The following is a 26,396-nucleotide window of genomic DNA, read 5'->3' on the forward strand; positions in this document are numbered from 1 at the left end:
AGCATTATTCTATCAATATTTATTAATTAAATATTGCGTTGAAGCAGAATACTTAACATATCTAAATAATTAAAATAACTAACATATTCCTCGGCCTAAAAATAAAATCTAGTAATTTTAGGCGAAATAAAAATCTAGTAATTTTAACCTAACCTATCAACACCCATTAATAATTCCTTGATCTGTCTCCTCTAAAAGATTCCATTCTCTAACTTCTATCACAAAACCATAAATAAACGACCTAGTGAGCTGAAATTATCTCGCAAAAAATTTCCATGTTTATAACAAATAAAAACAAGTCAAGAAATATTTCTCATCCGTAACCTAGTTTTTCGTATGTTAATGTACCTGCACAAAACACAGGATAAATCTGTAAGAAACGCGATAAATATTCACGAAGTTTGTACGTAAATATGCACGAAGTGTGTACGATAATGTCAATCGAGATTGATCAACGTCTACAAAGAATTTTTCCAACGTAGTTGCAAAAGCGTGGCTGCGCAGAGCCCGGTCGTCCTTCGTAAAAGTAAGAGGCGATTTCATTTCGTCTTTGCAACGTTGTGGGAACAGCGGTTGCCTTAAATTATATCGAACGATCGCGCGGTAGCAATGACTAAAGGGGTTAATCGTCTGCGCGGAAAGGAGAGGTCGTAAATCGTGTCCGAGTCCTCCGCGGTATCTTAATTATTCAAATGGACCGCGACGAGCGCTGGGAAAGGTTGGGAGTTGCCACACGGCCGGACACGTTCACCGGGAATCGTAACGAGGACTTCCACAAAACCAATTAGTTACGGTTTTTATTCGAAACCACTCTCTCTATTTGCAACTATTAACATTAACTGATATTAATAATAATAATCAATAATTCACTATTAATCTTGAGTCAGATAATATTTGATACAGAAAGATGCTAGATTTTAAATATACCGTAGTGCAAATTTACTTGAGAGAAACTTTTGAAAATTGTTTATAAATGTTTAAACTATAATTCTTATCTCACTGTCATAAGCATAGCATCAATGAATAGCTGAGATTCTCCTGATTGAAACGAGCCCAAACACGGCATAAATCGGACTACTTGAATCAACAAGCCATCTACAGGGTGACTAAAAAATAACTACTAAATCGTTTCTTTTTCGCAAAAAAATATCAGACATATGTTCAAGAGTATATAAACATTCTCATACATAAAAGATAGTTCAAAATTTCAAAATCGACTTATCCGAGGTATGCTAATTATGACTCACCCGGTAAATACATCTTTGTTGAACATAGTCCGATTCCCATCGTGTTTGGACTTGTTTGACTCGGCAGAATCCGAGCTATACATTGGTGCTAGAGTTGTCAAGCTACTCCGAGGTTCGAATTACAGAAATCAGCTCAGGTGACAACTGAGCTGGTGTCGTAATTTCACACACAGCAGTAACGCAACGCGGTATATCGTCACAAAGTACGTTGACGCGCAGGTGCTATCTTGCTATTGGCAACGAAATTGTGCAAGCGACCGGTGGCTTGGAAACTTCTACTTTTTCCGTTTGCCACGCATCGATGGTCCTCGGGCATATATCTGCGCGCGCGTACACGAGACCGACAAACGAGCTATTTTCACTGGCGCTGTGCGCGCGGATCGACGCATTCGTATACGTTGCCTGGGAAAAAAGAAAAGCGAGCGCGATCGCGCGGGCGTCCGGTTCGCCTTGATCAATTCTCATTTTTCACAGATGTTTGGACATTCTCTTTCACCAATAACATAAACTAACGTTCTGTGGCAATCTCTCGGCTAGCCTGATCGAGCATTCAACCCTTTCACGAATAAAAACGATTTAATTATGCGTGACCTACTAAATATTAGTAGTATTAATTTCTTTGATAGTGAAATCATTTATTCTGTTATTAAAATGTAGGAAATATTGTTGTTTTATTAATTGAACGAGCTAAATTATTATTTAAATTTAAAAATATACAAAAATAAAAAGAAATGTTAATAAAGAAGAAATCAGGAAAATTGACTGCTAGAGAAATTGTTAGTAACAAATAGACTCGGTTGAAGTAAATATAATAAAAATTCAGAGAGATTATTATTTTTTATTTATAAATTTTTATTACAATTTGTATTAGGAACTTATGTCCTTAATATGCAATATATTAAATCTCATAAAAATTTCAATGCTTTTAAATAGAGTATAAAAATAAAAAACAAAGGGGTTGAAATAAATTATAGTAATATAAATAAAAATAAAAAGCAAAGGGGTTGAAATAAATTATAATAATATAAATAATAATAAAAAGCAATGTGGTGGAAATAAATTAGAGTAATATAAATAAAAGTTAAAAGCAAAGGGGTAGAAATAAATTACATTAACATAAATAAAAGTAAATAGCAAAGGGGTAGAAATAAATTACATTAACATAAATAAAAGTAAATAGCAAAGGGGTAGAAATAAATTACATTAACATACCATAAGATTTGCCTGATAAAATTAATATTTGATTTTGCAGGACTGGACCCAGCTGGTCCCCTGTTCGAGTCACAGGATCCGAGGGCCAGGCTCGACGAATCAGACGCCAATTTTGTCGACGTGATACATAGCAATGGCGAACAATTATTATTAGGTGGTCTCGGTTCATGGCAACCTATGGGAGACGTAGATTTCTACCCCAATGGCGGTCGAATGCAAACCGGGTGCTCGAATCTGTTCTTAGGTGCTGTGTCCGATATCATCTGGTGTAAGTACTTAACCTCACTCTAACATTAACCTCACTAAATAAGTTACAAACGAATGGAATTTAAATAAATAAATATCTTGCACCTGTTCCTGCTGACTGTGCAGAAGTTATTATTATAGTACTTCCAATTTTGAATACAACATATTAGAAAATATACAGGGTGCTCCATATATAAGAGAAGTAATTTTTAATAATTTTTTTAAATAATTTACAATTCTCTAGAACAATTTAAAATTTATTTTCATTATCTCTGCAGCAGAGCCTTCGATTTTTAATATTAAATATAAATGGTTCCACTCCGGCGCCCGTAAGGGCAAAGGGTTAATCTTGCGAATAAAACAGTATTTATCACAAAAATGAAGGATTTTTGAAACTACGGTTACATATCCTTACCTCACCCTTAGGGGGTGCAGAATTAGATAGAGAAATTTGTTCACTTATTTCGTGGACACCCTGTATAGAACGTATTATCTTCTCGTCTCACTATCGTCGTTCATTTCCGACACCAACAGCCATATAGTCAAAGGATTAGAAAGCCTGCCGCAAGTTTATCAGGCATGGGGTAATGTTACCTTGTCCGCAACGTGGATCGAATTCTTTGACCAAAAGAAAGCGGGTCACCCGTGTGTCCTGCCGAGAGATAGCAAAATTCAATCTAGCCTAGCGTAAATCCTAGCCCATGTTATTTTATTAAGAACAGGGTGAGAATTTTTAATATTAAAATTAGAGGTTAGGTACTTGTGGAGTAGTTGTCTCTGCTACCACGTTCAACAGCGTCACGTTCACCTAAATTGGAAGTCGTGTTTGTATGATAATCAGAGCAAGAATGAACTGTGTTAACCTAGCTACAGTAGAGTATGATGTACAGTATGATATAGTATAGTGTAATTTATAGTATAACGTAGTATACTGTAATGAACAGTACAATATAATACAGTACAGTATAGAACAGCATAACACAGTACGGAGCAATATAGAACAGTATAATACAGTACAGAATAATATAATACAGTATACTAAAGTACAACATAATATAGTACACACAGAATAATACAGTATAATATAATATAGTTCTACAGTCTTTAGCACACTATTGACAACATTCAGGAACTCTAAAATATTTAATAATCAATGACCCGTATATGACTCCATTTAGAGGTTAGGTAGCTATACATTTCTTGTTTCTGCTGCCACATCCAATAGCGCCACCTTCAGCTAAATTGGAATCCATCTTTGTACACCTAATTGAGAAATTCCTACGAATTCTCAGAACTCAATAGAGCTAACATAACCTAGTTCTATCAGTACCTAACAACATAACCTATAACTATCAGTATTCAGCAATATTTAACAGCAATTTATCTCGGTTCCAGCGAGCGCGGTAGAAGGTAGATCCCTCTGCAACCACAGAAGGGCCTACAAGCTGTTCACCGACTCCGTCAGCCCAAAGTGTCGATTCCCAGCGTTCTCCTGCGAGCGCGGCTACGACGGTCTGATCAAAGGCGAGTGCTTCCCCTGCGGGATGAACGGATCGGGCAGGCCCTGCGGCGACATGGGCTACTACAGCAACGAGTCCCCCGCCAGAGGGCAGCTCTATCTTGTCACTAGAGAAGAGGAACCGTTCTGCGCGCATCAATACCAAGTCAAAGTCTACAACAGCCATAGCGAGCGACCAACCAGAACCTACGGCAAGCTGCAGGTCACCATGGTTGGCGATGGGTCCTTCAACGACAGCTTCGCCATGACTAGGAACGACGAGGAGCTTATGGTTGGAGCTGTTCTGCAGAAGATCGTCGTGCCCCATCCTGCTATCTCCACTCTGGAGGCCATTGAAGTAAGAGACTTCTAAAATATTTAATAATAAATGATTTCAATGTAATAAAATTTTTGAGAACGTTACTGGAAGTATTTCAGAATCTTCCATTTAGAGGTTAGGTAGCCATTGTTGTTTCTACTGCCACATTGAACAGCGCCATCTTCTTTTAGATTGACAGCCATCTTTGCACACCTGAGAGCAAAATTAAAATATATTAACCTTACTAGACTATAGCAGTATCGTACGGACCAGAGTATACTGTGAACAATATTTAATGAGTTCTATCTAGCAATGAAACAGATAAGCTTGGGTCCTATTGGATCCAAACCAATTGGCACATCTGGAAGTCCATGTTGTAGCTACCACAGCCAAGGGTTCTTCTTATTCACCTAATCAGTCTAGGTTATGTCAAGCTCACTATAAGGTTCTCCATGTCTTGAGAGTCTTAATAACATGCCAAGTACTTGGTAGACTAGTCTTATCTTCAGCGACTAAGTCCTTCCACTTAGATAGGAAGCAATAACCATAGTTTTCCTACTTCCCAGATCAAGTACACAGCCTACAGCGGCTGGATCTCTTCCGGCCTGGTGTCCTGGAGCATCGATAAGGTGGCCATCATCGACAGCTTCGGAAAAACATTATCAATCTGCAGAAAAGGTTTGAGCCTAGAATCTGGCAAGCCTGTATTCTTGCCTCTGTTCCCTGGAGAGTGCAACGTCCCCACAGAGCCAGAGAACACGACATCCCCTATCCTGGAGCGGCTCCTCCAGGAGCAGCAAGGCAGAGGAATCGGTCCGTTCACGAAGGAGCAGAACTACGAGCCTGTGGAGGCGCTGTCGAAAGAGAGAACGTCATCAGCGAAAGGCTTGGGTCCTTTTACCAAGGACCAGAACATCAGGATAGTGGAGAGGAAGGAGACCTTCAAGGGGAACAGCTTCGAGGACCCAGCGAACCGTCGCAGCGCGAATCCTTGGAACATTGCTGACATATCCAGCGACGGAGATTCAAATTCATTAGAAAACTCTGACTCTGAGCGAGGAAGAGGGTTTTCTGGACCTAACTTCTTCCAGAGGGCAACGTCATCCGACTCCTCTTCGCTGGACTCCTCGACAGAGTTTTTGCCGGAGATCCGGGAGCCGGTGCTCAGGGTGAGCAAGAAGGACACCGGCAGGTCCCTGAAGCTGCCAGAGATCACAGAGCCTATTTTAAGGCCGCGGTCAGCGAGGCAGAACAGCAGGAACGACGTCCATACCCGGGAGCAGCAGAAGGATGAGATACAAGAGACCTCGTCGTCTACCACGAGGTCCTTCACCGTGCAGTTCCTGCCGGAGAGGCTGGCTGGCATTCTAGCCCAGGCTGAGAGGTACGCCAGACAGGCTCTCCTGCCTCTGATCTCCCAGTATACACCCAGCTTCGTGACCGGGTCGCGCTACGAGGAGCCAAAGTACTTCCCTCCTCTTGGGGACATCGCTTCTGAAGAGAGCAAGGAGTCTGAAGAGGCGATGATGGACCAGGAAAACGAGAGCAGCAAGGTGGAGCCTGTCTCAGAGTCTCCTCCATCGCCTTCTGTTGGGAAGATCTTGGAGACTGAGTTCGTAGAAGTGCCAGCAGTTGTAGAAGTGGTCCATCCTGATAGGATAAGCTCGAATGCGACGGACATCAAGGCTGAGACTGATCAATGGACACCTATTAGTCCCTCTTCGAGCCTTAACATGGTCTTGGCTCAGTCCCGCAGGGAATTTAATGTGTCCAGGTCTATGAACTGGGAGAATGTTACCTATAGCAGGTCCATGGATTCTGATGACAGTTCTGGCAGTAGCTTCAAGTCTGGGGACAGTAGCTCCAAGTCCGAGGACAATAGCTTCAAGTCTGAATGGATGCCCACGATGGCTGACGTCAAGAATGCCACTGAGAGTTCCAGCAACGTCTCCAACGACCTCCCTCTATTGAGCACCCTGACCAAGGTAGAGACAGTTCCTGAAGTCTCTGAGCCTATTAAGGAGTCCGAAAGCGTGTCAAGTGAAGCTGAGAAGGAGCCCAAGTACATTCCTCTCACTGAACTCGAAGCCAAGGAGTCCTCGACGGTCCCCAATGACCCGGCTGAGCCTCGCACCATCATACCGCCACAGTCTAACATTCAGAGGATCCCCAGGCCCCAAGAGCCTAAAACTGAGGCTAAAGCCTCCACCAGGAGGAGCATGGTGTTCCCCTACGCCTACGAGAGAAAGAAGGACCCCAGGACTAGGTACATACCTCTGATCCCAGAGGAGGACTTCGGCAGGCCGCGCTACTCCGTCGAGTGGGAGCCTTGAGGCTCCTACCATCCTCAATATCTGGAACCTGTTCGTTGAATCCCTTGTTGAAGTTTCGAATTCTGTGTTCGTGGTTTTGAAGTCGGGAGTGCTGGAATTGTGTCCGCTCTTTGCGACGAAATGGAACTTCGTTGACCGCAGCGCCACCGTGCTGTTGACCTGGGCGGGACGACTCTGCGACCTTGCTTGGTATCCACTCGGCCCTCGGAAGACGCCACTGGAATGGTCTAGACGATACTGACTCATTTTTAAAATTATTTATTAAATTGTGTTTGGACGTCTTGCAATGATCGTTAGAGACCATTGTTGGAAACCGAAAAGCTTGATGAACCATAGAAGGGTCAAATGCGACCCAGGCACCGTCTTCCGAGGACCGACCAGTACTCTCGCAAGTTCTCTTCGATTTCAATGCGGTTTTTCTATTTATTGCTGTTTAAAGATTCGTTCGAAAATGTTGTTGCATTTCGAAAGTGTTTAGTGTTGTGGACTATGATTGTTCGTGTGGTTGATCAACAACGATGCTTTCTTGACTAACAATTTGTATTTTGTTAATTAAAGATGTCCTCTATACTGTGGTTCGTGGCAACGTGTAATTGAATGGCAACAGGGTGCAGTGGTCCAAAGCACATTTAGGTGAATTGGTTAGGTCCTTATCGCCTCTGTCATCACCTAACCTAAATATCTTACCGCAAAATTATTTTTAATGTCCCAAAAATCATTCACAGTCGAGTAATGAGTTCCCCAGGTCATTTGAAGTAACTTTTTCCTTTACAAAAATTTTCTCCGAAGCGTCGTTAACGAGTTATTAACAAAAACACTGACCAATAAGAGGCGACCATCGCTGATGTTAGGAGGCCTAGCCAATCAGCGCCACTGCGCTTCAGTCACGCGTTTGGCTCTCATTGGCCACTGTTTTTCGTTAATAACTCATTACCAACGCCACAAAAAAAAATTTGCAAAGAAAAAATGTTGCTTGAAATAACCTCAGATATCCTCATATCCAATTGTTATAAATTTTAACAAATTTCTAATATTGCTACCTTCCAACACAGTATTTTATCTTCCATCCAAAAATAACCAATAGTAACTATTGCTTTAACCCTTTCGCTACGGGCGGGTTCTCCGCCGCGGTACTTCTGCTGAACGGAGCGCCGCGACATCACTGCACGCCACGCAACGCCGATCGTCAGCGAGAATGCCGCGGCGGAGAACCCATGCTGCTGAGACTGATTGCCGAGGTACATCGATTGCTAAGCAGTTTGTTTATTCAGTTGTTAGCAGTAAATGATGCAAAAAACATTATCAGTGTATGCCCAGAGTCAGAAACTTGCGTAAAACGGTTGGACGCAATAAATCATTGGCATCTGGCGGAGAGCCACTAAAGTGGCCCGTAGTACCTCAGTGACATCTTGCGCAGAGCCACTATAGTGGTCCGTAGTACCTCAGTGACATCTTATGAAAGGCCACTATAGTGGCCCGTAGTAGCGAAAGGGTTAAGGTTATGTACATCGACGCAATTTAACCAAAATGTGCTATAGATCATTGTCCCTGGTTGTTAGTAAATTTTAGTAGAACCTCGATAATCCGAGTTCAAACATGGCGACACGTTTGGATAACGGTATAGTTGGTTACAGTGCCAGAGTAAATATTGATTTACACGGTAAGTGGTCTTTACATGTGGGTTGCCTTAAGGTTCGGATGGTCCAGGTTCTGCTCTACGTAATAGTGACTCTTCACGTGGGAGGGCGTTGAGTGGCATTATCGAAGAATCCGGTAAGGATGTTTGGTAAAAATTGGAGCCTTAACTTTATTTTTGTATATAGGAATTTTTTTACAATATATATATATATATAATATATTTATAATATATAATATAATATATAGCTTCGCTGAAATCTTTTCTCTTCTCGTTCGTTATATTAATTCTTAGCAATTAGAATTGTTATTATCCTCAGTACCATCGTCGTCTGTACACCCCCCCCCTCTCTCCCTCTCTTACTCTTTTGTCTCTCCGTTTGTTATTTTACGTGGGAAACGGACGATACATAGGAGCGAAGACAACCCCCTTGTTCCACTGTATATAGAACGACGCCCGTAAAACAGTATTCCGTTAGCATCCTCCGTTCATTTTTCTTTTCCCCGTAATAAATATGTACAGTTCGGGTAATTTTTGGCCATCGATGCGCTGGCCACGCGGAAAAAGATGTTATTGGAAGAGACGATTCAAAGTGGATTCTCTAAATGTGTAACCTACTCGATATAACTATTTTTTACTTAAAATAAATAACCCTCTTTTAAGAAGAAAAATGCGCCTTCACGGTCTCACGAGTCCGATCTACACTCATCCAATCGTCACACTCACTTGCACGCAACATACTATACATTCCCGCCATTTTTATTTCTCACGCACTTATACACAGTCTCTCGGTTTCTCATTTTATTCAGCCACTCTAACGCGAGCAACAAACTCCGTCAGGATATGCCCACTCCTGATATGTCCGCGACTATTAAAAATAAAACCCATTCGCAGTCCTTGCTTCTAGGTTTCTTCAGGTACCGATTGACGCGTCGACTCGATGCAAGGGTAGAGGGCGCCACGTGGAAGGGGCGGCCCACAACTGAAATCGTCATTGTACTGCTCGTAGTGTATTTCCTCGGGAAGACTGTGCAGAGAAATCGCGTCGTCGAACTCACTGGGACTTATATTCTATTACCTTGTCGCGACTGTACAGTAAATACAAAAACCTGCGCTAGCTTTTCGGAAAGACCGTTCGAGGTTACGTGCGGCGCTCATGTCGTCAACCCACTACCCGCCATGATTCAAACGTCACAGAAATTATAGAAAACTCTAAAGCTTGCTTAAAATAAATTTATCGAATTTATATTATTATTATCTATTTTGAAATTTTTAAAATATTGACTGTTCCATTTTTAGGACATTAGTCAAATGAATTATTGCAGATATGAAAAATATCTGATATTAAAAATTTTAATATAAATCGTGTTGTAAAAAAGGCGGGTACTGGGTTAAACTTTCACCGGTGGTTTACGTATTTGTTTATAAAACAAGTAGTCGAAGCTCTTAACACATCGACTGCTACGTTAGAGTCTAGCAGAAGACTTAAGTCTCTAAAGATACCGTAAGGTCTCTCATGACCTCATAAGTATACTATTTTTATAACAACGGCAAGATCGGACTTATTTAAACATCCTACGATTTTTAATACAATATGTGCTTCAATAAAGAAGTCCGTATAAAAGTGACCAATATAAACATTTTTACAGAATCAGAAGTTATAGAAGAAAAAATCTGGAATTAACCATTTCGATTGGTTAGATAGTTCCAGAGTTAACTATACTGTACTATGTTATGGTGACTTTTTTACAACGTGACAGTCGATGTGTTAAATAGCCCAAATGGGTAGCCATTGACCCAGCTATCACTAGGTTATGGGCGACACTTGAAACCGAGCCGATCGAAGAACATAACCTCGCCGTTTACGTGGACTAACCTCGATCAACGTACCAGTGCATCAACTCGACTAGAGCGAAACAAAAAGGGTTAACACGTTGGGTTCTGGTCGACGGTGCATTCCGTTAGGCAAGGAAGAAGGGACTGCGAACTACAGTCGCTTCCCCCGCATTGTCCCCCGGGTTTGGAACAAGAATGGACAATTTGGGAAGAGTGGACACGATTATTCGAACCTCCTCTTCCCTAATTGTCCACTTTCGTTGCCAAGGGGAGGGTCAACGCGGGAGACACAGCTGTATGGGGGGACTTACTACTTACATACATATTTAACAAACACGCAGTCTTATCAAGTAGAACCCGTGAACGAACTCTGACAAGTAAAAAGGTAAAGTGGCCTATTATTCTAGTAGAAATTTGGTTCGACTCGTCCTGGCAGCCGGGTCGACGAAAACGATTCGCGCTGACCGGCCAAGTGGTAGCTACCTAAAGCGTCCTCATCATCTTTCGCCACGTACGGTATTCTGTCGGCGGTTGAACGAAAACATTTTGCATTTTCTAACCTGTGTAAACCCCTATCGCTGCGCCCTCTGCAGTGTAGTGTGAAGTTTAGGGCAAGAGGGCGCTTTATTATCGGACTTAAGGCAACCGAAGTTGCTCTCCTTAATGAACCAAGAAGAAATTAAATGAAACTGGGAGTCAGGAAGACGATTTTGGTGCTCGTGTCACCAGCTGCCTCGAGAATACCGTGCCGAGGCTATACCGCGCAACTAGAAAGCAATGTGTCCCCTGTGCTGTCGCCATGTTGCTTTTACTTTGCACTTATTCTGCTTGGTAACTCGAGGTCAATTGTCCATAGAGTATAGAAGAAGCTAGGGAAAATGTCATAAACTATGTAAAAATCTAGAAGATGTAGTAAGACTTGATCTGAATTTTTAAGAAGCTGGAAACTCTTGTTTATAAAATTTGTAAAGTCCGTAGAATTATTTAGCATTCATAGAGATATTGTAAAAAATAAAATGGAGACGATTAAAAGCCTGTAAAAATTGTGAAGTGCGTCGAAGCAATAAAAGAACAAGGCATGGACGCCATGTTGCAATTATGTTCTAGAAAAATAGCGGCAGATGGCAGCACGGTGTCCCAAAAATGTCCGACAGATCGTAAATGTGAAATAGTTGAGTTATTTAAAGTAACTTTTTCTTTTACCAAAAATATAACGAATTATCGACAACACTTCGAATATTTTTGTAAAGAAAGAAGTCTCTTGAAATCAACTCTTCATTTCCCGATTGCTAGTGCCTTTTGGGAAACACTGTATTAGACATAACCTTCAATAGACCTCAAGCAGCCAAGGGACACACGCGTGTCTCTTCGTCGTACAAATTGAAACTCACAAACTCACGCACTCGTTCTAAATTACCATGTACATTCCGCTCTCCTTTCGCTACAGAAACAACATTTCTGAGTCTTCGCCTCTCTCTCTCTCTCTCATTTGCGTGCTTCGTTCGTATTTCTCATGGAACACTTAAGTTATTAGCGCTACGACATACAAAAGATAAGGCCGCCACGATAATACACTGACTAGATCAGTTTCATTTGCTCTCTCGTATTCTTTCGTTCTGGTTTTAATTAGTCGCACCCTTCACCCATTCTCTCTCTCTCTTTCTCTTTATCTGTCACACGATCCCTTTCAATCCCATGCTCGCGGTCTCACGTCAACAAAAATATTCAGGACACGACGGTGTGCCATCTCTGTCAACAAAATATACTATGCTCTGCTTCCTCGCATCCTGAGTGGCTAAACTACGGCGCCGCGGGCACCATCCCCCGCGACGCTACGGAAGTATCCATATCGCTCGATCGGAAGTATAACGCCCTATCTATCTTCGTCGAAGCACAGCGTAGGCCCTGGGCGATTCCTCGCGAATCACCGCGCGGATCTTAACACGGTCGTGTGTGATACAAAAGAAGACGGCAGTACGGTTACTCGCGGGTATCTTTTATCCTCTAACCCTGGGGTTCGATTCAGTAAGAATCAACCCTTTCGATAATTAATTCTACGCGATGAGCCGCCACGAGGTCGGCGGACTGCGGATCCCTAGACCTCGTGTTCCCCTTTTCCAATCCAAGAAAAATTCGATTTTAATTAAAAGGGTCCCCTAGACCACGTGATCCCCTTTTCTAATCCAAAAAAAAAATCGTTTTTAATGAAACGACGCCACGGATCCGCGGTCCACCGCTTTCAATCAGTCGAGTCTTAGCTACCTAAAGTGTAGAAACGTTTCCAAACATGGCAACTGGTTGGCCGAATGCGGGTCAGAGGGCGCGGTATAACATTGCGCAAGATGGCGCCCGGGGGGATTCCCCCGTTAGGCTGAACATTCATAGCTAAAAACCAAACTCCTTGTCCGGGTATTGCATGGACTGACGACGTCCAGGTGTTCGTGGGGAATCGACGGAAGGTAACACCGTAGGGTGAGACACGCGTTTCTGCAATAAGGCACAGTATTTTCTACTATGAATGTCCGGCCGCGTGATAGCGCGTCGATCGCACAGACCTGGTGCCTCGCATTCGCCTTTGTTCAAATAAATAAAAGAGCGAACAAACGGCTCCGTTAGAAGATTTGCCATTTTCTCCTGCACGTGGTCACCATGGTCCTGTGTCTGATTACGGACCCAGCGAAACATGTTCCTCTAACGACGGGGTCTCAAGGGACGAAATAAGGCAAGGAGCTATTTTTTCAGGGCAATTATTTTTTTAGTCCATCTCGACTCGCGTGTCCTCTCGATTCGCGGCGGTCGCCGGGCTCGGTCGACGTGGATTATAGGACGGAGGTGGCTAACTAGGAACTGCGAGGCACTGCGAAAAAGGTAAGAACAATGTGAGCAGCGTATGTTTTGTCCCTTCTCTTCTACCGGCATCCGGTTGCCGCAGTGAAATCAATTTTGTATTGCTTTCGTCGATACCTTTCCCTCCTTTTACCGTGGAAAATACTTCTTTACCGACGCGTCGCGCTGGCAAAGCGGAGCCCCGCCGCCAGATGTGGTGATCAACCCGCCCGAGATCCGCTGTCGCGGCGTCCAGGCGTGCTGCGCAGCACCCGAGGGACCGACATACTATCCTCCGCCGACGGCTTCACCGACACTTAACGTCGTACGGATCAATAATGTATGTAGATTATCAAAAAACATCACAGTCAGGTTACTAGATTTTAGAGAGAAGCGTCTGCTGAATTCGTGGCTGACCACGACCGCGCCGGACCCTAGACTGTTTAGGGGATATGCACCTGGAAGTGTCGCCATTTTAGGATCGTCACTTGAAGTTGGCTACGATTGGAGTCGCTGAGAAGAACTGAATTCTAAGCTGATAGGAGCGATAGATTGTCGCCTCATAAAATGAATCAAATAACTTAAATCCTTTCTGTCGATATTGATCGACTAGGTCAAAATATAATCGCAATTCGCTGTAATGTGGCTCGAAATTAACCGCAGGTGGTAGAGACAGAGGGCGCTTGACTGCGCTGAAGTTGGTTGCAGTCTGGCATCAGTCTCCAAAAATACACTGCCCCTGTATTAACCTAACTCATACGTTAATTCTGCTCTACAAGAGGAGCAAGAATGAAATATAATTTAAAATATAACACCGAAAACAAGGCTATATCCAAATAAATTCCAAAGTATTAACGCTGACTTTAAAATAATAAAACCGTCGTTACAATCAAAATTGAGTATAGTCAGACAAAGTCTCTATTCCTCCCCCTGTCAGTCCTAACCTAAAGCACTTCCTGGTCCACATCCCCTAACCTAACAAGTCCGTCGCGGTCGCCATGGTTCTCGGTTTACCAGTTACTTTTAGTCGGTCCCGGTCTGCCGGCTCGCCCGACACGGCGTTCCTTGGCGCAGCTGCGCCACACACCCCCCTGTCTCGTGTGCCCGACGCGGGTCGCCCCCGTTTGCTATAGTTCGCGTATCTCCGCGTGGGAGACGCAAAGTCCCAAGGAACAGATCCCGCGGGTCGCGTATCACTTTTTGTCGAACAGCGGCAGCTTGCTGCGCACGGCTCCCTCGCAGACGACCAGCCTTTGGGCGGCGGAGATGCTGCACAGAGGCCCGTGGCCCTCCAAGCTGGCCCTTAGGAGGGCTAGCCGGCTGCTGGAGCCTGCCTCCTGGTCCACGAGTCTTAGACTGCCGGCCTGTTTTCTCTCGAAGTACTCGACGATCTTCGAGATGGTCTTGTTGGAGGACCCTATGCCACTTAGCCGATCCTCCCAGTAGGAGTCGCCACCTCCCAGGCTGGCGATGTCCTCGGAGGAGTCCGTGTAGATGGAGCTGGTGCGGTGGTCGTCCAATAGGAACAGACTACTAGCAGCCGAGCTGCTCAGGGTCGAAGTATGGCGTCGATTAGGCGGCTCAGGACTGAGATCCTCTCCAACGCAGCTCCAGAAGCCAGACTCGCAGCTGCCTCGTCTTCTAGGCTCCCAGCCATCCCGGAAAAGAGGATGCGTGAACAAGCTAGCTGCGCCAACTTTCGTCGCTACCTGGAAACATGACAAACACGCATTATACTTTTTAATCTCGAAAATCATGTCCTTCGATTAGTGGTGGGGCTGGGGTTCTAAGACTACTGTTGGACCTCGGTTATCCTAACCTCTAAGATCTGTACTCTCTCTCTCTCTCTCTTTTTCATCATCATCATTGGATAGCTTCTAGTGCTCGCCAGCAGATGGCTAATGGGTCAACACTTCTCCCGCGACTACCTGCGATCCGTCACCGATCCGTATATATACCGTCCTTAACCGTCCACACGGTAGCACCGCCTCTAAACAGGGCCTGCTAGATAACCTCACCGACGATGAGTCATCATCGCGCCCTTTCCATTCCTCCGCTCCTCCATCGTTTACGCAGCCGGTAAATATCTAGGGCGAGCCACAGACAAAGCTGCTTATTGTACAAGTCAGTGATGTATCTGATCCGATACTGTAACTGTGTTCCAGTATCCGAACACCTTCTATATTGCTTCAGTGACACGTGTGGTATTTTTACTGACGGATGAATCTACGACTGTCTGACAATACTTTTAGCATTATTTTAAATGGTTTTATACCAATGACTGAGGTTATGAAACTACGAATGAGGTCGTTTCAATGGAATAGCGAGGTCGGCCATTGGCCGGGGAAGTCTTGGGCTACCTACGGACCAATGACTGTCTCGAAATCGTCGAACAGACACTGTAGAGAGGCTGCCCCCGGCTACTCTCTACGCTCCACGTTTTATCGACTCTCCCGTTATGCAACCCGTCTTGCCACGCTCCCGGGCCGGCATTAGCTTGCCCGAGGTCACTTCCTTGACCGTGAACCGGGCAATAGTCCCACTGTTACCTCACGCCAGCTGGCATCTTGGTTAGAGGTAGGTCGAGGGCTCGCGATCGCGTAGCGTTCAAGGGCGCCGTTCGCGAGACGTTCGAGAGACGTTCTTAGAAAGCCTATAGCAGGATTCTAGAAGTCCCTAGGATGATCCTTGGAGAGATGAGTCCCTAAGATGATCCTTCGAGAAATGAATCTCTAGGATGATCCTTGGAGAGTCGAGTCTCTAGGATGATCCTAGGAGAGACGAGTTCTCTCATGGTTGGTTGGATGGTTTTTCATGGGGTCTTCGAACCGTTCGCCGCGGTGGACAATAAGAGGTTATGGTCTGGTTCTCGAACGGTCGCTTTCGGCAGCTACGAACGGTACAACACCGTTCTGCGAGACGGAAACAGCGGACGCCTGCGTTTTGCTGGCGAATCGTGGCGATTTTGGGGAAGGGGGAGTCTGCGGGGGACGATGACCAAGAGAACGCTGCTGCATGGCGGTCATTTTTAAAAGTATATTGGCGAGTGTACCCCCGAGAACTAATTGCTGTTTTATATTATTATTGGAGCGCTGTGATATAGAATATTTGGGCAAAATTAATTCTTTCTCTCTTAATAATTTTAAATTAATATTAAATTTTATTAAAATTAATATTATTTATGTCTCTCTTGTCAAACAAAAATTAGAAATGTATTTCTTTTTTAATAATGTTAGCGAAAGCATTACTACTATTTTTATATTCTGCTATTGTTATATTATACTATATGTGTAATGCATAGAATTTAGAATCTTAGATTTTTTTTGTAAATATATACGGAATATAGCTGTATATAGTTATGTACAGGGTGGCTGAATTGACACGTAAAACGTCCCAGAACAAAGTGGTTTACGCTAGGTAACAAAAATATTAATTTTATGTTATATTTCATTGATATAAAAATCACCAAATGTTAATATCCATCACTACCCCTTTTCGAAGACTATAGCCACCCTCTTAAAAATTCCAGCAATAATAATATTTCGTATGTAATATGAAACAGCAGTGCATCATAACCGACAGACATTTATCTGATCGACAGCAATAATAAACACGCAAAGCAGCTTTTACGAGCATCAGCTCGACCCCGTCTCGCGTTACCAAGATAAAAACTACGCTCCCTGGCGGCCAACGATCGCTTTCGTTTCCATTCAGCAGCGTTCTTCAAATCCCAAGATGATTTCTACTTCAACGGAATCGATCGCAACGATTTGAAACGAAATAAGGAAATATTCGCTCTTACCTTTCTCTCCCACTTCTTCCTGGCTGTCGGACTGCTCGGCTCCGAGTTCGGCTTCTTCCTCTCCAAGATCTTCGCGATACTGTCGTTCTGAGCGGGCTTGAACTTGCCGATAGCATCGGTCACGCCGGGCCGGACGTCCTCCAAGGAGGGCAGCTCCAGGCAGCTGGAGAACAGGTCGCCGAGGATCTTCTTAACGCCGCCGAGCGCGTGGAACGGGTTCGCGGTCATCGGCTTGTAGTGCGGGTCCCTTCGGCTCGCCAGCTCGGCGACCCGCCGCGCCGAATGGCATCTGGCTTTGTCCGACGGTGTCGCGGTGTCGCAGCCGCGCGCGTCCGCCGACTGGCTACGCAAACGAGCGGTTCTCCGTTTCGCTGGCCGGCCCTCCCGCGTGATCTCGTCCATCGACGACATCAGGGATGGGTCCACCGATGGACACTTGCCGATGCTGCTCTTCGATTCTTCCTCGCCGTTCGCGATTATGCTGTCCAGACGGGTCGTGATCTCCGGGAACGTCGGCCGCGATTTTGGCTCGTACTGGAATTATATGGGGTTTTATATGGCTTTGTTTGGCGGTGAGGGGTTGGTTGAGTTTTTAGGGGTTAGGCGGAGGGTATTGTGGTGGATGATGGGTGAGGAAGAGAGTAGTTGAATGTTTGAGTAGATTCTGAGAATGTTATTTTATTTGAACAATATTTGAATCAATTCTTGAGGACTCAACTTTGTTCGAATAATAGTTGAATAAGTTATGAAAATAGTACTATATTTTGAGCAATATCGGAATGGATTCAGAGTACTCAGTTTTATTCAAATTGCAGATGAATTTGTTCTGAGACTATTGTTTTATTTGAGCAATCTTTGAATCAATTCTGTGAACTCAATTTTATTCGAATTATAGTTGAATAAGTCCTGAAAATAGTACGATATTTTGAGCAATATTTTAATGAATTTAGAGGACTTATTCTTGTCCGAATAATACTTGAATATGTTCTCAGAATACATACTATACTATTTAAGTAATATTTTGAATACAGTTCTACTCGAATAGTATTTGAATAAATTCTTCAAATTCAATTGTATTGAAACAATAATTGAATAAATCCGTCCAAAAAAATTCTATTGAAACAACAATTGAATAAATATGTCCAAAACAATTCTATTGAAACAATAATTGAATAAATCCATCCGAAACAATTCTATGAAAGCAATAATTGAATAAATTAGCCCAACACAATTTTACTCCAGTAATCTTTCGAATAAAAATTCATCAAATAAAATTTGATTCTCGACCATCATTCCCCAATTCCCTGTTACAATAATTACCCCCCTCCCCATGTCCCACCCCCTGTTATTTCTAGTTCATCGACGTTCCCTTAACTCGACATCCATAACATCTTCGTACCCTTCTCGTATTCTGTCCATCGATAACGAGAAATCTCTCCGTCGTTACGACGCATACCGAATATTATTACTTTGACTACCGTGCTGCCATAACGGTGTTAAGTAACTAATCCAGTGAAATGGATACGCTGCACACGTACACATATACATACATGTAGCATTTGATTGAATAGAGTTGACAGGCCTAACGAACGGTACCTGTCAGCGAACGAGACGCGTGAAAAAAGAAGAAAAAAGCTGAGCGAGAGGAAAAGAAACCGAGTCCGCTATCGAAATTAAAACTAATTGCTCGGACGAGTTGCAGCGTGATTGGAGCTGTCGCTGAGAGTGCTAGCCGCGCTGCTTGGGTCGATACGAAACGAGAGTGTGCTGGCTGCTTCTTCGCCGGAGCTGCATCGAATTCCTCTCGAGGCGACGCTCGAGTGCTTAGCCCATTTTCTTCGACGTATAATAAATCCGGGCAAAGGTTATGCAATGTTAAAACAAAAAAAAATGGAGAAAATAATCTAATACTCGTCGAAGGGGTTAGGTTCGTCAAGATCACCCGGGTCACCGACGACGATTGTCAAACAGTGAGCTGAGGGGGATAATTCGTTTACGCGGGCCGAGCTTCGAAATATCGCGAAGCCGTATCGGCAGAGCTTAAAAGTGCCATAACAACCCGAGGATCTTTATCATCGTGCGCAACAATCGCTAATCGAATCTCTGTTGATGCGACTGCTCGATGACCGTTTTAACCCTTTGCTGTATTTTAGTGAGCTTCGCGATGGAAATTACTAGTACAGTAATTTTAGTATAGTATATAGTATGTAATATGGTAATTTTATTATACTATAGTATAGGTATTTTGTTGTAGCATATAGTATATAATATAGCAATTTTACTATACTATAGTATAGTAATTTTATTATAGTATATAGAATATAATATAGGAATTTTATTATAGCCTACAGTATATAATATAGCAATTTTATTATTCTATAGGATAATAATTTTATTATAGTATATAGTATATAATATAGCAATTTTATTATACTACAGTATAGTAATTTTATTATACTGTACTATAGTATAGACGTCATTCTCTTCTTTAAACTTCCGATAAAATTGTAATCATTAATTATATAAAAATTAATTATAAAAGAAGTACTATAACATATTAGAAATAATAATAGTAGTAACAATACTGACGACAATAACAAGAGTAATTATAAATAAAAGAAGTACCATAGAATAATAGAAATAATAATAGTAATAACAATAATGATAATCTTAATATCAAAATAATACTTAAAAATGTGTATATGCATGAAGAACCAATCATGGTGCTCCGTATAGGCGCTAAGTACTACGAGGGTCAAGCTTCCCTCTAACGGTCGCCGCAGAGGTACGTGCCTCCCTCCCCAGAAGACGTACTTTCTCGTAAATATGCAACGCGATTGCAATTTTGCGGTAGACGTTCTTGCGCCAACTCTAATTTAGAAGTACCTAGAGGAAGGGAGAGGAGGAGACTTCTGAGAGCAGTGACTAGCATTTTGTTACGCTCTGCATGCCTCGTTTCTTGTCCACGTTACATAAGAAGGTTAGGGGCGAGGGGACGCGTAATATAGTATAACGACCAGGGAAGCATCGTTGTCTTCAATCGGTCTATGTACAGTTTAATAACTTCCTGATTTAGTCGATTATTATGCAAGATATATGAAAAATGTTTTGCTTGAGGGGATTCCTTGTGAAAAAAGAAGTAAAAAGTAAGGGATACAATTTTCTTGTTCGATGATTGGTTAGAGAGAAAAATGGAATTGGAGATGCATTATGAAATCGCGATGATTAAGCCACGCCTATGGCCACTGCCCCGCACATGGTTCAACCACGCCCATGAGGTCTGACCCACTCACCGCCGCAGCTATGTGAGTAGCCTCAGCCACGCCTGTGCTTTAAGCCACGCCCGACTCTACCTCACCCATAGTTTTAGCCACACCCGACTCTACCCCACACATCGCTTTGGCCACGCCCAGTGGCATCAGCCACGCTCGCGGTCAATACCACGTCCACAGTTCACGCGATGCGCACAGCCCCAGCCACTCCCGCGGCTTCAACCACGCCCACAGTCTAAGCCACGCGCTCAGCGTCAGCTACGCCCACTATTTCAACTACGTCCACAGCTTTAACCACGCCCAGTGGCATCACTCATGTCCAATGCATCTTTTAGGCCAATTATCTTTAAACCTAGCTACTATACAACAAAATTGCTCTGTACAAATATTGTTCAAATTTGCACAAGCAATCACCTGCTATTACTCTCATATTTTTAGTTACAACTTTTGTTAATTAATTACAAAATCTAGAACAGCTATAGCCCGACAAAAGATTACAGTATATATTATACTACTTTTAACTTTTATAAGACCTCTTAGAATACATCGTATGTTACCGAAACTATACTAAAATTAGGATCTCTATTAAAATAACTGAAAATAAATATCACCAAAGCAGGGAGCCCTCTATAGTCAGTATAAAATAGTAGTTATAATTAATATTCTAACAGCTATAGTTAGTGCCATAGTATCTATATAAGAGAGTTACCTCGCTGTCAAAGGAAAACGTCAATTAAAAAATCAAACTGTTATAAATTTATTAAAGTCGAAGAAGATCTAAACTCAGACCAAGCCTAGACTTAACCTAGACTCAACCATAATTAATGATCGAACTATTTCCTCCACCCACAGCGAACCGTAATTATTTTCTACTCCCACACAGAAGCTATTACAACGACGGTATCGATGGAACAGCGGACAACTCACCGTGCAGCAGTTGAAGGCAAGATGCAGGAAGTCCGTCGGCGGGTTGGCGGCGGCGCAGATCTCCGCCACGGCCAGGTAATCAAGGCCGAAGTTGTCGGAGCGTGGCAGGACATCGGGATCAGCGGGCACGCGGCCGATGAGCTCGCATACGACGATGCCGAACGAGAATACGTCGGACCTGTGGTCGTACCATTGTCCCTTGAGGCACTCCGGCGACATCCAATAGGGGCTGCCGACGGTGCTGAGCCTGTAACCGGTACTAGGATCTGGTATCTTCGCGGCCAGACCGAAGTCGCCGACCACCGCGGTCATCTCCGCGGTGCCGCCGTCCTTCTTGATCAGAACGTTCTTGGAGGTTAGGTCGCGGTGGAAGAGTCCGCGGCTGTGCAGGTAGGCCATGCCCCTCGCCACGTCCCTGGCCAGGTTCATCCTGACCAGGTGGGGCAACGGCGTGTGCCTGGCCATAATCAGCTGCTCGAGGCTGCCGCCGTTTATGTACTCCGTCAACGCGTGCAGCTGACCCTCGTGCACGCACACTCCCATGAACCTGGAACGAAGAGATAATTTTTTAAAAATCTATTTATAATTTTTTAAAGATCTATTTTTTGTATAATTTTATTTATACAGGTTTTTGAAAAGTCACTCGAAATTAGGAAATGAGGGGTTTTTGAGATTGTTTGATCAATTTGAAGCAACTTTTTCCTTTACAAGAAATTTTCTACGAACCGTCGTTTACGAGATATTAACGAAAAACGTTGGCCAATGAGGTAAGAGTGCCCAGATGCGTTACTGCTCATTGGTCAATATTTTTCGTTAATAACTCTTTAACCGCAGCTGGGGGAAAATTTTTGTAAAGGAAAAAGGTGCTTCAAATGGTCTCAGGAATCTCTCGAAAACCATAATTTCCCTATAAATTTAATAAATAATTTTCCTATAATTAAAAAATATTCTATATAACATATAACACTGTTTAAACTCATGATTACACATGTATTGTTATTTCGCCATATATTTCGATGAGATTTACGTCTCTAGGGATTTATAAAAATCGCAGGTGGCAACACCGCGGCATAACCTCCATCGCAATCTAATCCCGAGAGTCGCGCGTACCGTATTCCACGCCGCGTCGTTATTAACGCTGTTGTTATTATTCTAATTGCCGTTCTCCGGGCCGATTGCGAGACTCTTCTCCACTCTGTTTTCCTTCTTTGCCCCCAATCCGTAGAGATCCCATTACTGGAATCGGTGCGCCGCACCGAGCCGAAGCAGAGCCGCATGGTTCCCGCGTAATTGAGGGTAGAGGGATCCCCGATGCCCTTTCAAGGAATAAATCTTGGCAGGCTCGTCGGGCTAACTGCGCGTGCTACGGCGCAACTATTACTAGAATTACCCTATCTAGACGGTCGCCGATCTCGCCGGGTCAAACTTCGGGAGGTTGTTACGCCCGCTCTATTGGTACAGTAGAATCATCTACAGGGTGACTCCTCAAAAACCAATCGGTAAATTTTGGGCAGAGAGTTGGGTAGATTCTATATTGCGAGAACTGTAGATGAGATGAAGAAGATGTCAATAATGGGAATTCAATTGTACAGGAATAGTTTATTGGAAGTCTTAACAACAATATAGAGGGTGTTTCAAAAATTATTTAGATTATGGGAATGGTGGATTCCTCGGGTCATTTGAAGAAACTTTGTCCTTAGCGAAAATTTTCTACTAGGCTCGGTTAACGAGTTATTAGCTTAAAACGCGGACCAATTAGACAGCGAGGACGGAGCAAAGGCAAGCAAAGGCGTGGCGTCGTACGTTTTTCGTTGATAACTCGTAAACGAAGCCGCAGATTGAATTTGTTCAAAGGAAAAAGTTTCTTTAAATTACTTCAGGAACCAGAAAATCGATATTAAATACTTAAAACTCAAAACTATAAACATTGCATCTAAATTTTAATTTTGTGAAACTCAACAAATAGGTTTTAATAATATACAAACAAAAATGAATTATAAATATTGAAACGTCTGCCATAAACTGCCAATAAATTTTCTAACCTAAAATCTCATTAGAAAATAAATCCCAGCAATCTCGATGCATCAGAGAGAAGCACTTCCTCGAGCTAACGAACCGAGACAAACGCTACACCTCGAACCATAAACAACTTTCCCGGCTAAGAAATGACTTTCTCCCGCGACTTAATTAACCGGGACACCCAGTACGTGACCAGCGGCGGCCGCCTAAATAAATCCGATCGAAAATCCGCCGGATCCGTTCGCGCGTCCTTCACCGATCGAATCACCGAACACGTAAACGCGAGGCGTTAAAAGGCGATCTGTGCTCGAAGGAGGAGAGGAGAGGAGTGGGAGGCGGGTTTAATTGCCAAGCAAGTCGCGCGCGGACCGCGAACGTTCTCTGTTTCGCTCGTTACTCATCTTTTACCGAATAGAGGTGCCGCGACCTTCGTGTTCCGGCCCGAGGACAGTCACCGCCAGGACCCGAAGGTCTTCGACCCAGAATGCCGCGCGCCGCGGCACGAGCCACACCGTGTGCCGGACAAAAGAGCCACGGAATAAAAAGCGGCCGATAGCTCGCCCCCACCCCCCACCTCCCCTCCCGCCACCCAGGTCAACGATTGTCTTCCATTGTCGGCCTGGCCGATGAAAGCGCCGATGGACAATGTATATTTTCGTGGCGATCGAAGCGTCGAGAGACCGACAGAGGAAGACGAAGAGAGAGAGAGAGGGGGGGGGGGGGGGAGTGATTGCGAGGCAAGATACACGGAGATGCGTCGCGAAATGATGGAGGAGGAAATGTAAAGAGATCTCGCGTGATTAATGTGTTCGTTTAATATGCATTTTTAATGTATAGTTTGAAACGTGGTTAAATCAGTTTTTAAAGCGACAGAGGTAATTTTAGATGTTTTGTGGATATGTTGATGTCTGGCTTGGCAAACAATCCTAATTGAAAAATGTTTAACAAATTAAAAAGATGACGAATTACTGAAACAGTCAACTGCAAGCAAAAATTTATTCTACTGCTCGACCTAACCTAAAAAATTTCACAAAATTGAACAACACAATTTCAATGCGAGCTAAAATTAAATAAAAAGTTAACGCATTATAGTGACTGCGTTTTCCATCTTCTGAAAAATAATATATCACAGTAAAAATTCATTTTCGAACAACAAATATTATTGTCGTGGGTGACACGCCGGTGAAACTATAGAAAAAAGAACGAAATTATCCGAACGACGCAGATCGTGGATGATTAGAAAAATATACGAACCCGCGTGATTGTTTAAGTTCAAAGGATGCGAGTCCGCGAGTGGTTTATCTCGAAAGACTAAGGGTCACCTTCTCTAGCTGAGTTTCTGGCCGTTCAAAACACGTTTCCACGAACGTGATCGCGCGCGCGAGCACCGGTCTCTTAGACCCTCGTTAAACTCATTAGCATCGGTTGCCTAACGCGTAACTTAGTGACCGACTAATTTGTACAGTTTAGCACGGCAATGTCCGCGCAGACGGCGTTAATAATAACATTGGCAGCGAGAGCGTATTTATCGCTCGATATAGCGATATAGTATTATTATTTCTCGATATAGTACAAATATATTTGTAACCTAACCTCGTCATAACCTAAAGTACTAATCTAGACCTATAATCCAGTAATATTATATTCCAGTAATATAGCTATATTAGATAGAGGCAAAATTCTCTCGGCATAGTAAATATATTTGTAACCTAACCTCGTCATATCACAGAATTGATAATGTCCGTGTGGAATTTTTTATTAGATATTTGTCTTTCGATTCGGATATGTGGCGGCAAAAGACAAATTTTTAAGAGAAAAGAGCTAGAGATGGTGAAAATAGAGCCTTTAGGTTTTAAAACGACCTGTAATTTGTCGTCGTACGATTTTTTTTAACGAAATTACAACAGCGTGAACATTGTCAATTTTTTGAGAATTGTGAAGGCATCAAAGACACAGGCAATCAGATATTAAGTGACCACATTGTATAATGAAGAACTAATCTGTAGCTGAATTAGAATTAGTATAGATCTGAATCTAACTTGAATTAGACCTAACCCCATTTTAACCTAGTTCTAACGCGGAACAAACCTAATTCATATCTATATCACTGACAAACAAATGTACGTATAGTTTATCAAATGATTTTGGAAATTTTGGAAATGGTATAAGTACAGATATAAGGCTGAAAAAGGCTTGACATAACCTCGAACCAAGACATAACCTAAAACCTTGAAATATCTACGACCTAGAAGTACCTAAGATCTTGAGGAGCCTTAGAAACATAGAAGTATCTGAGGTCTCAAAGTAGCTAAAAGATTGACATAACCTCAAACTTTGAAGTACCTAAAATCTTAAAATATATGTGACCCTGATATACTTAAGATTATCAGAAACGTAAGGAACCTAGAAGTATCTGGGATCTCAAAGTACCCAAAAGCTTGAAATAACCTCAAACTAAGAAACCTAGAAGTGCCTGCGATCTTAAAGTACCTAATACCGTGACAAAACCTCAAATTGAGAAACCTCGAAGTATCTGCGATCTTAAAGTTCCTAAAAGCTTGACATAACCTCGAACTAAAAGAACCTAGAAGTGTCTGCGATCTCAAAGTACCTAAAAGCTTGACATAACCTCGAATCTAGACATAACCTAGCTATCTAATCACCGGATCGCTGAGTCTGACTACATACCCTTGTGAAACGCTGATTGCTATCGCGTTTCGCCTCTCGAGTGATAAAACCCCCGCGCGTCCGCAGTTATGCTGACAACGCCAAGATGGATCGCCGGATAAATTGTCTCCGCTCTATTAAAAATGATCGAATACTGTGCGCCGCGGATACCGAGGAGAACTTTCTTGGCCAGTTTTCACTGAGACGCGCCCTCCCCGATGTCTCCGCGATGCAAGAACAAATCGAAACGACCCACTTTTAGATTTCCTCGCGAATCGATCGCGATCTTTAATCCTTTCCGGGGGGGGGGGGGGCAGGCTCGAGGAAGGCGGTCGTCTTTTAGCGAGTTGAAATTTTCCGGTGGTTCGATTGCCAAAAAGCATTGAACGGTCCCTCGGCGATGTTGCCACGTCTACGAACTTTTCCGTAGAACTACTGACTGTTAACACTGATTACGGATTCTTTTGTATATACAGTGTCCCGGAAATACACTCACTATTGGAATATTACGTATTACCCACAATACGATATTTGTGCATGGACAAAAACAAATCAA

The 26,396-nt window shown here is 43.1% G+C and overlaps 2 protein-coding genes across 6 annotated transcripts in view; one reads left to right on the forward strand and one right to left on the reverse strand.

Moving 5' to 3' along the window:
• The window catches only part of LOC144476711 (uncharacterized), a 48,280-nt gene extending 39,663 nt beyond the window's left edge, over window positions 1–8,617 (forward strand). For both annotated transcript variants that reach the window (XM_078193849.1, XM_078193850.1), the window contains 3 exons: window positions 2,500–2,727; window positions 4,101–4,561; window positions 5,089–8,617. In XM_078193849.1, the coding sequence (XP_078049975.1) occupies window positions 2,500–2,727; window positions 4,101–4,561; window positions 5,089–6,855 (2,456 nt within the window). In that variant the 3' untranslated portion in view covers window positions 6,856–8,617. The remainder of the gene's footprint in view (window positions 1–2,499; window positions 2,728–4,100; window positions 4,562–5,088) is intronic.
• Window positions 8,618–9,407: 790 nt separating this feature from the next.
• Cdi (serine/threonine kinase) overlaps window positions 9,408–26,396 on the reverse strand; it is a 79,436-nt gene continuing 62,447 nt past the window's right edge. For 3 of the 4 annotated variants that reach the window (XM_078193851.1, XM_078193854.1, XM_078193853.1), the window contains exons 4-6: window positions 21,155–21,701; window positions 16,956–17,489; window positions 9,408–14,862 (exon numbers count right to left, since the gene is read on the reverse strand). In XM_078193851.1, coding sequence (XP_078049977.1) covers window positions 14,347–14,862; window positions 16,956–17,489; window positions 21,155–21,701 — 1,597 coding nt within the window. In that variant the 3' untranslated portion in view covers window positions 9,408–14,346. The remainder of the gene's footprint in view (window positions 14,863–16,955; window positions 17,490–21,154; window positions 21,702–26,396) is intronic. The other variant, XR_013495071.1, reaches the window with a different exon arrangement.

Source organism: Augochlora pura, chromosome 11, assembly GCF_028453695.1.
Source record: "Augochlora pura isolate Apur16 chromosome 11, APUR_v2.2.1, whole genome shotgun sequence".
In the NCBI taxonomy this organism is placed as follows: Eukaryota; Metazoa; Arthropoda; class Insecta; order Hymenoptera; family Halictidae; genus Augochlora; species Augochlora pura.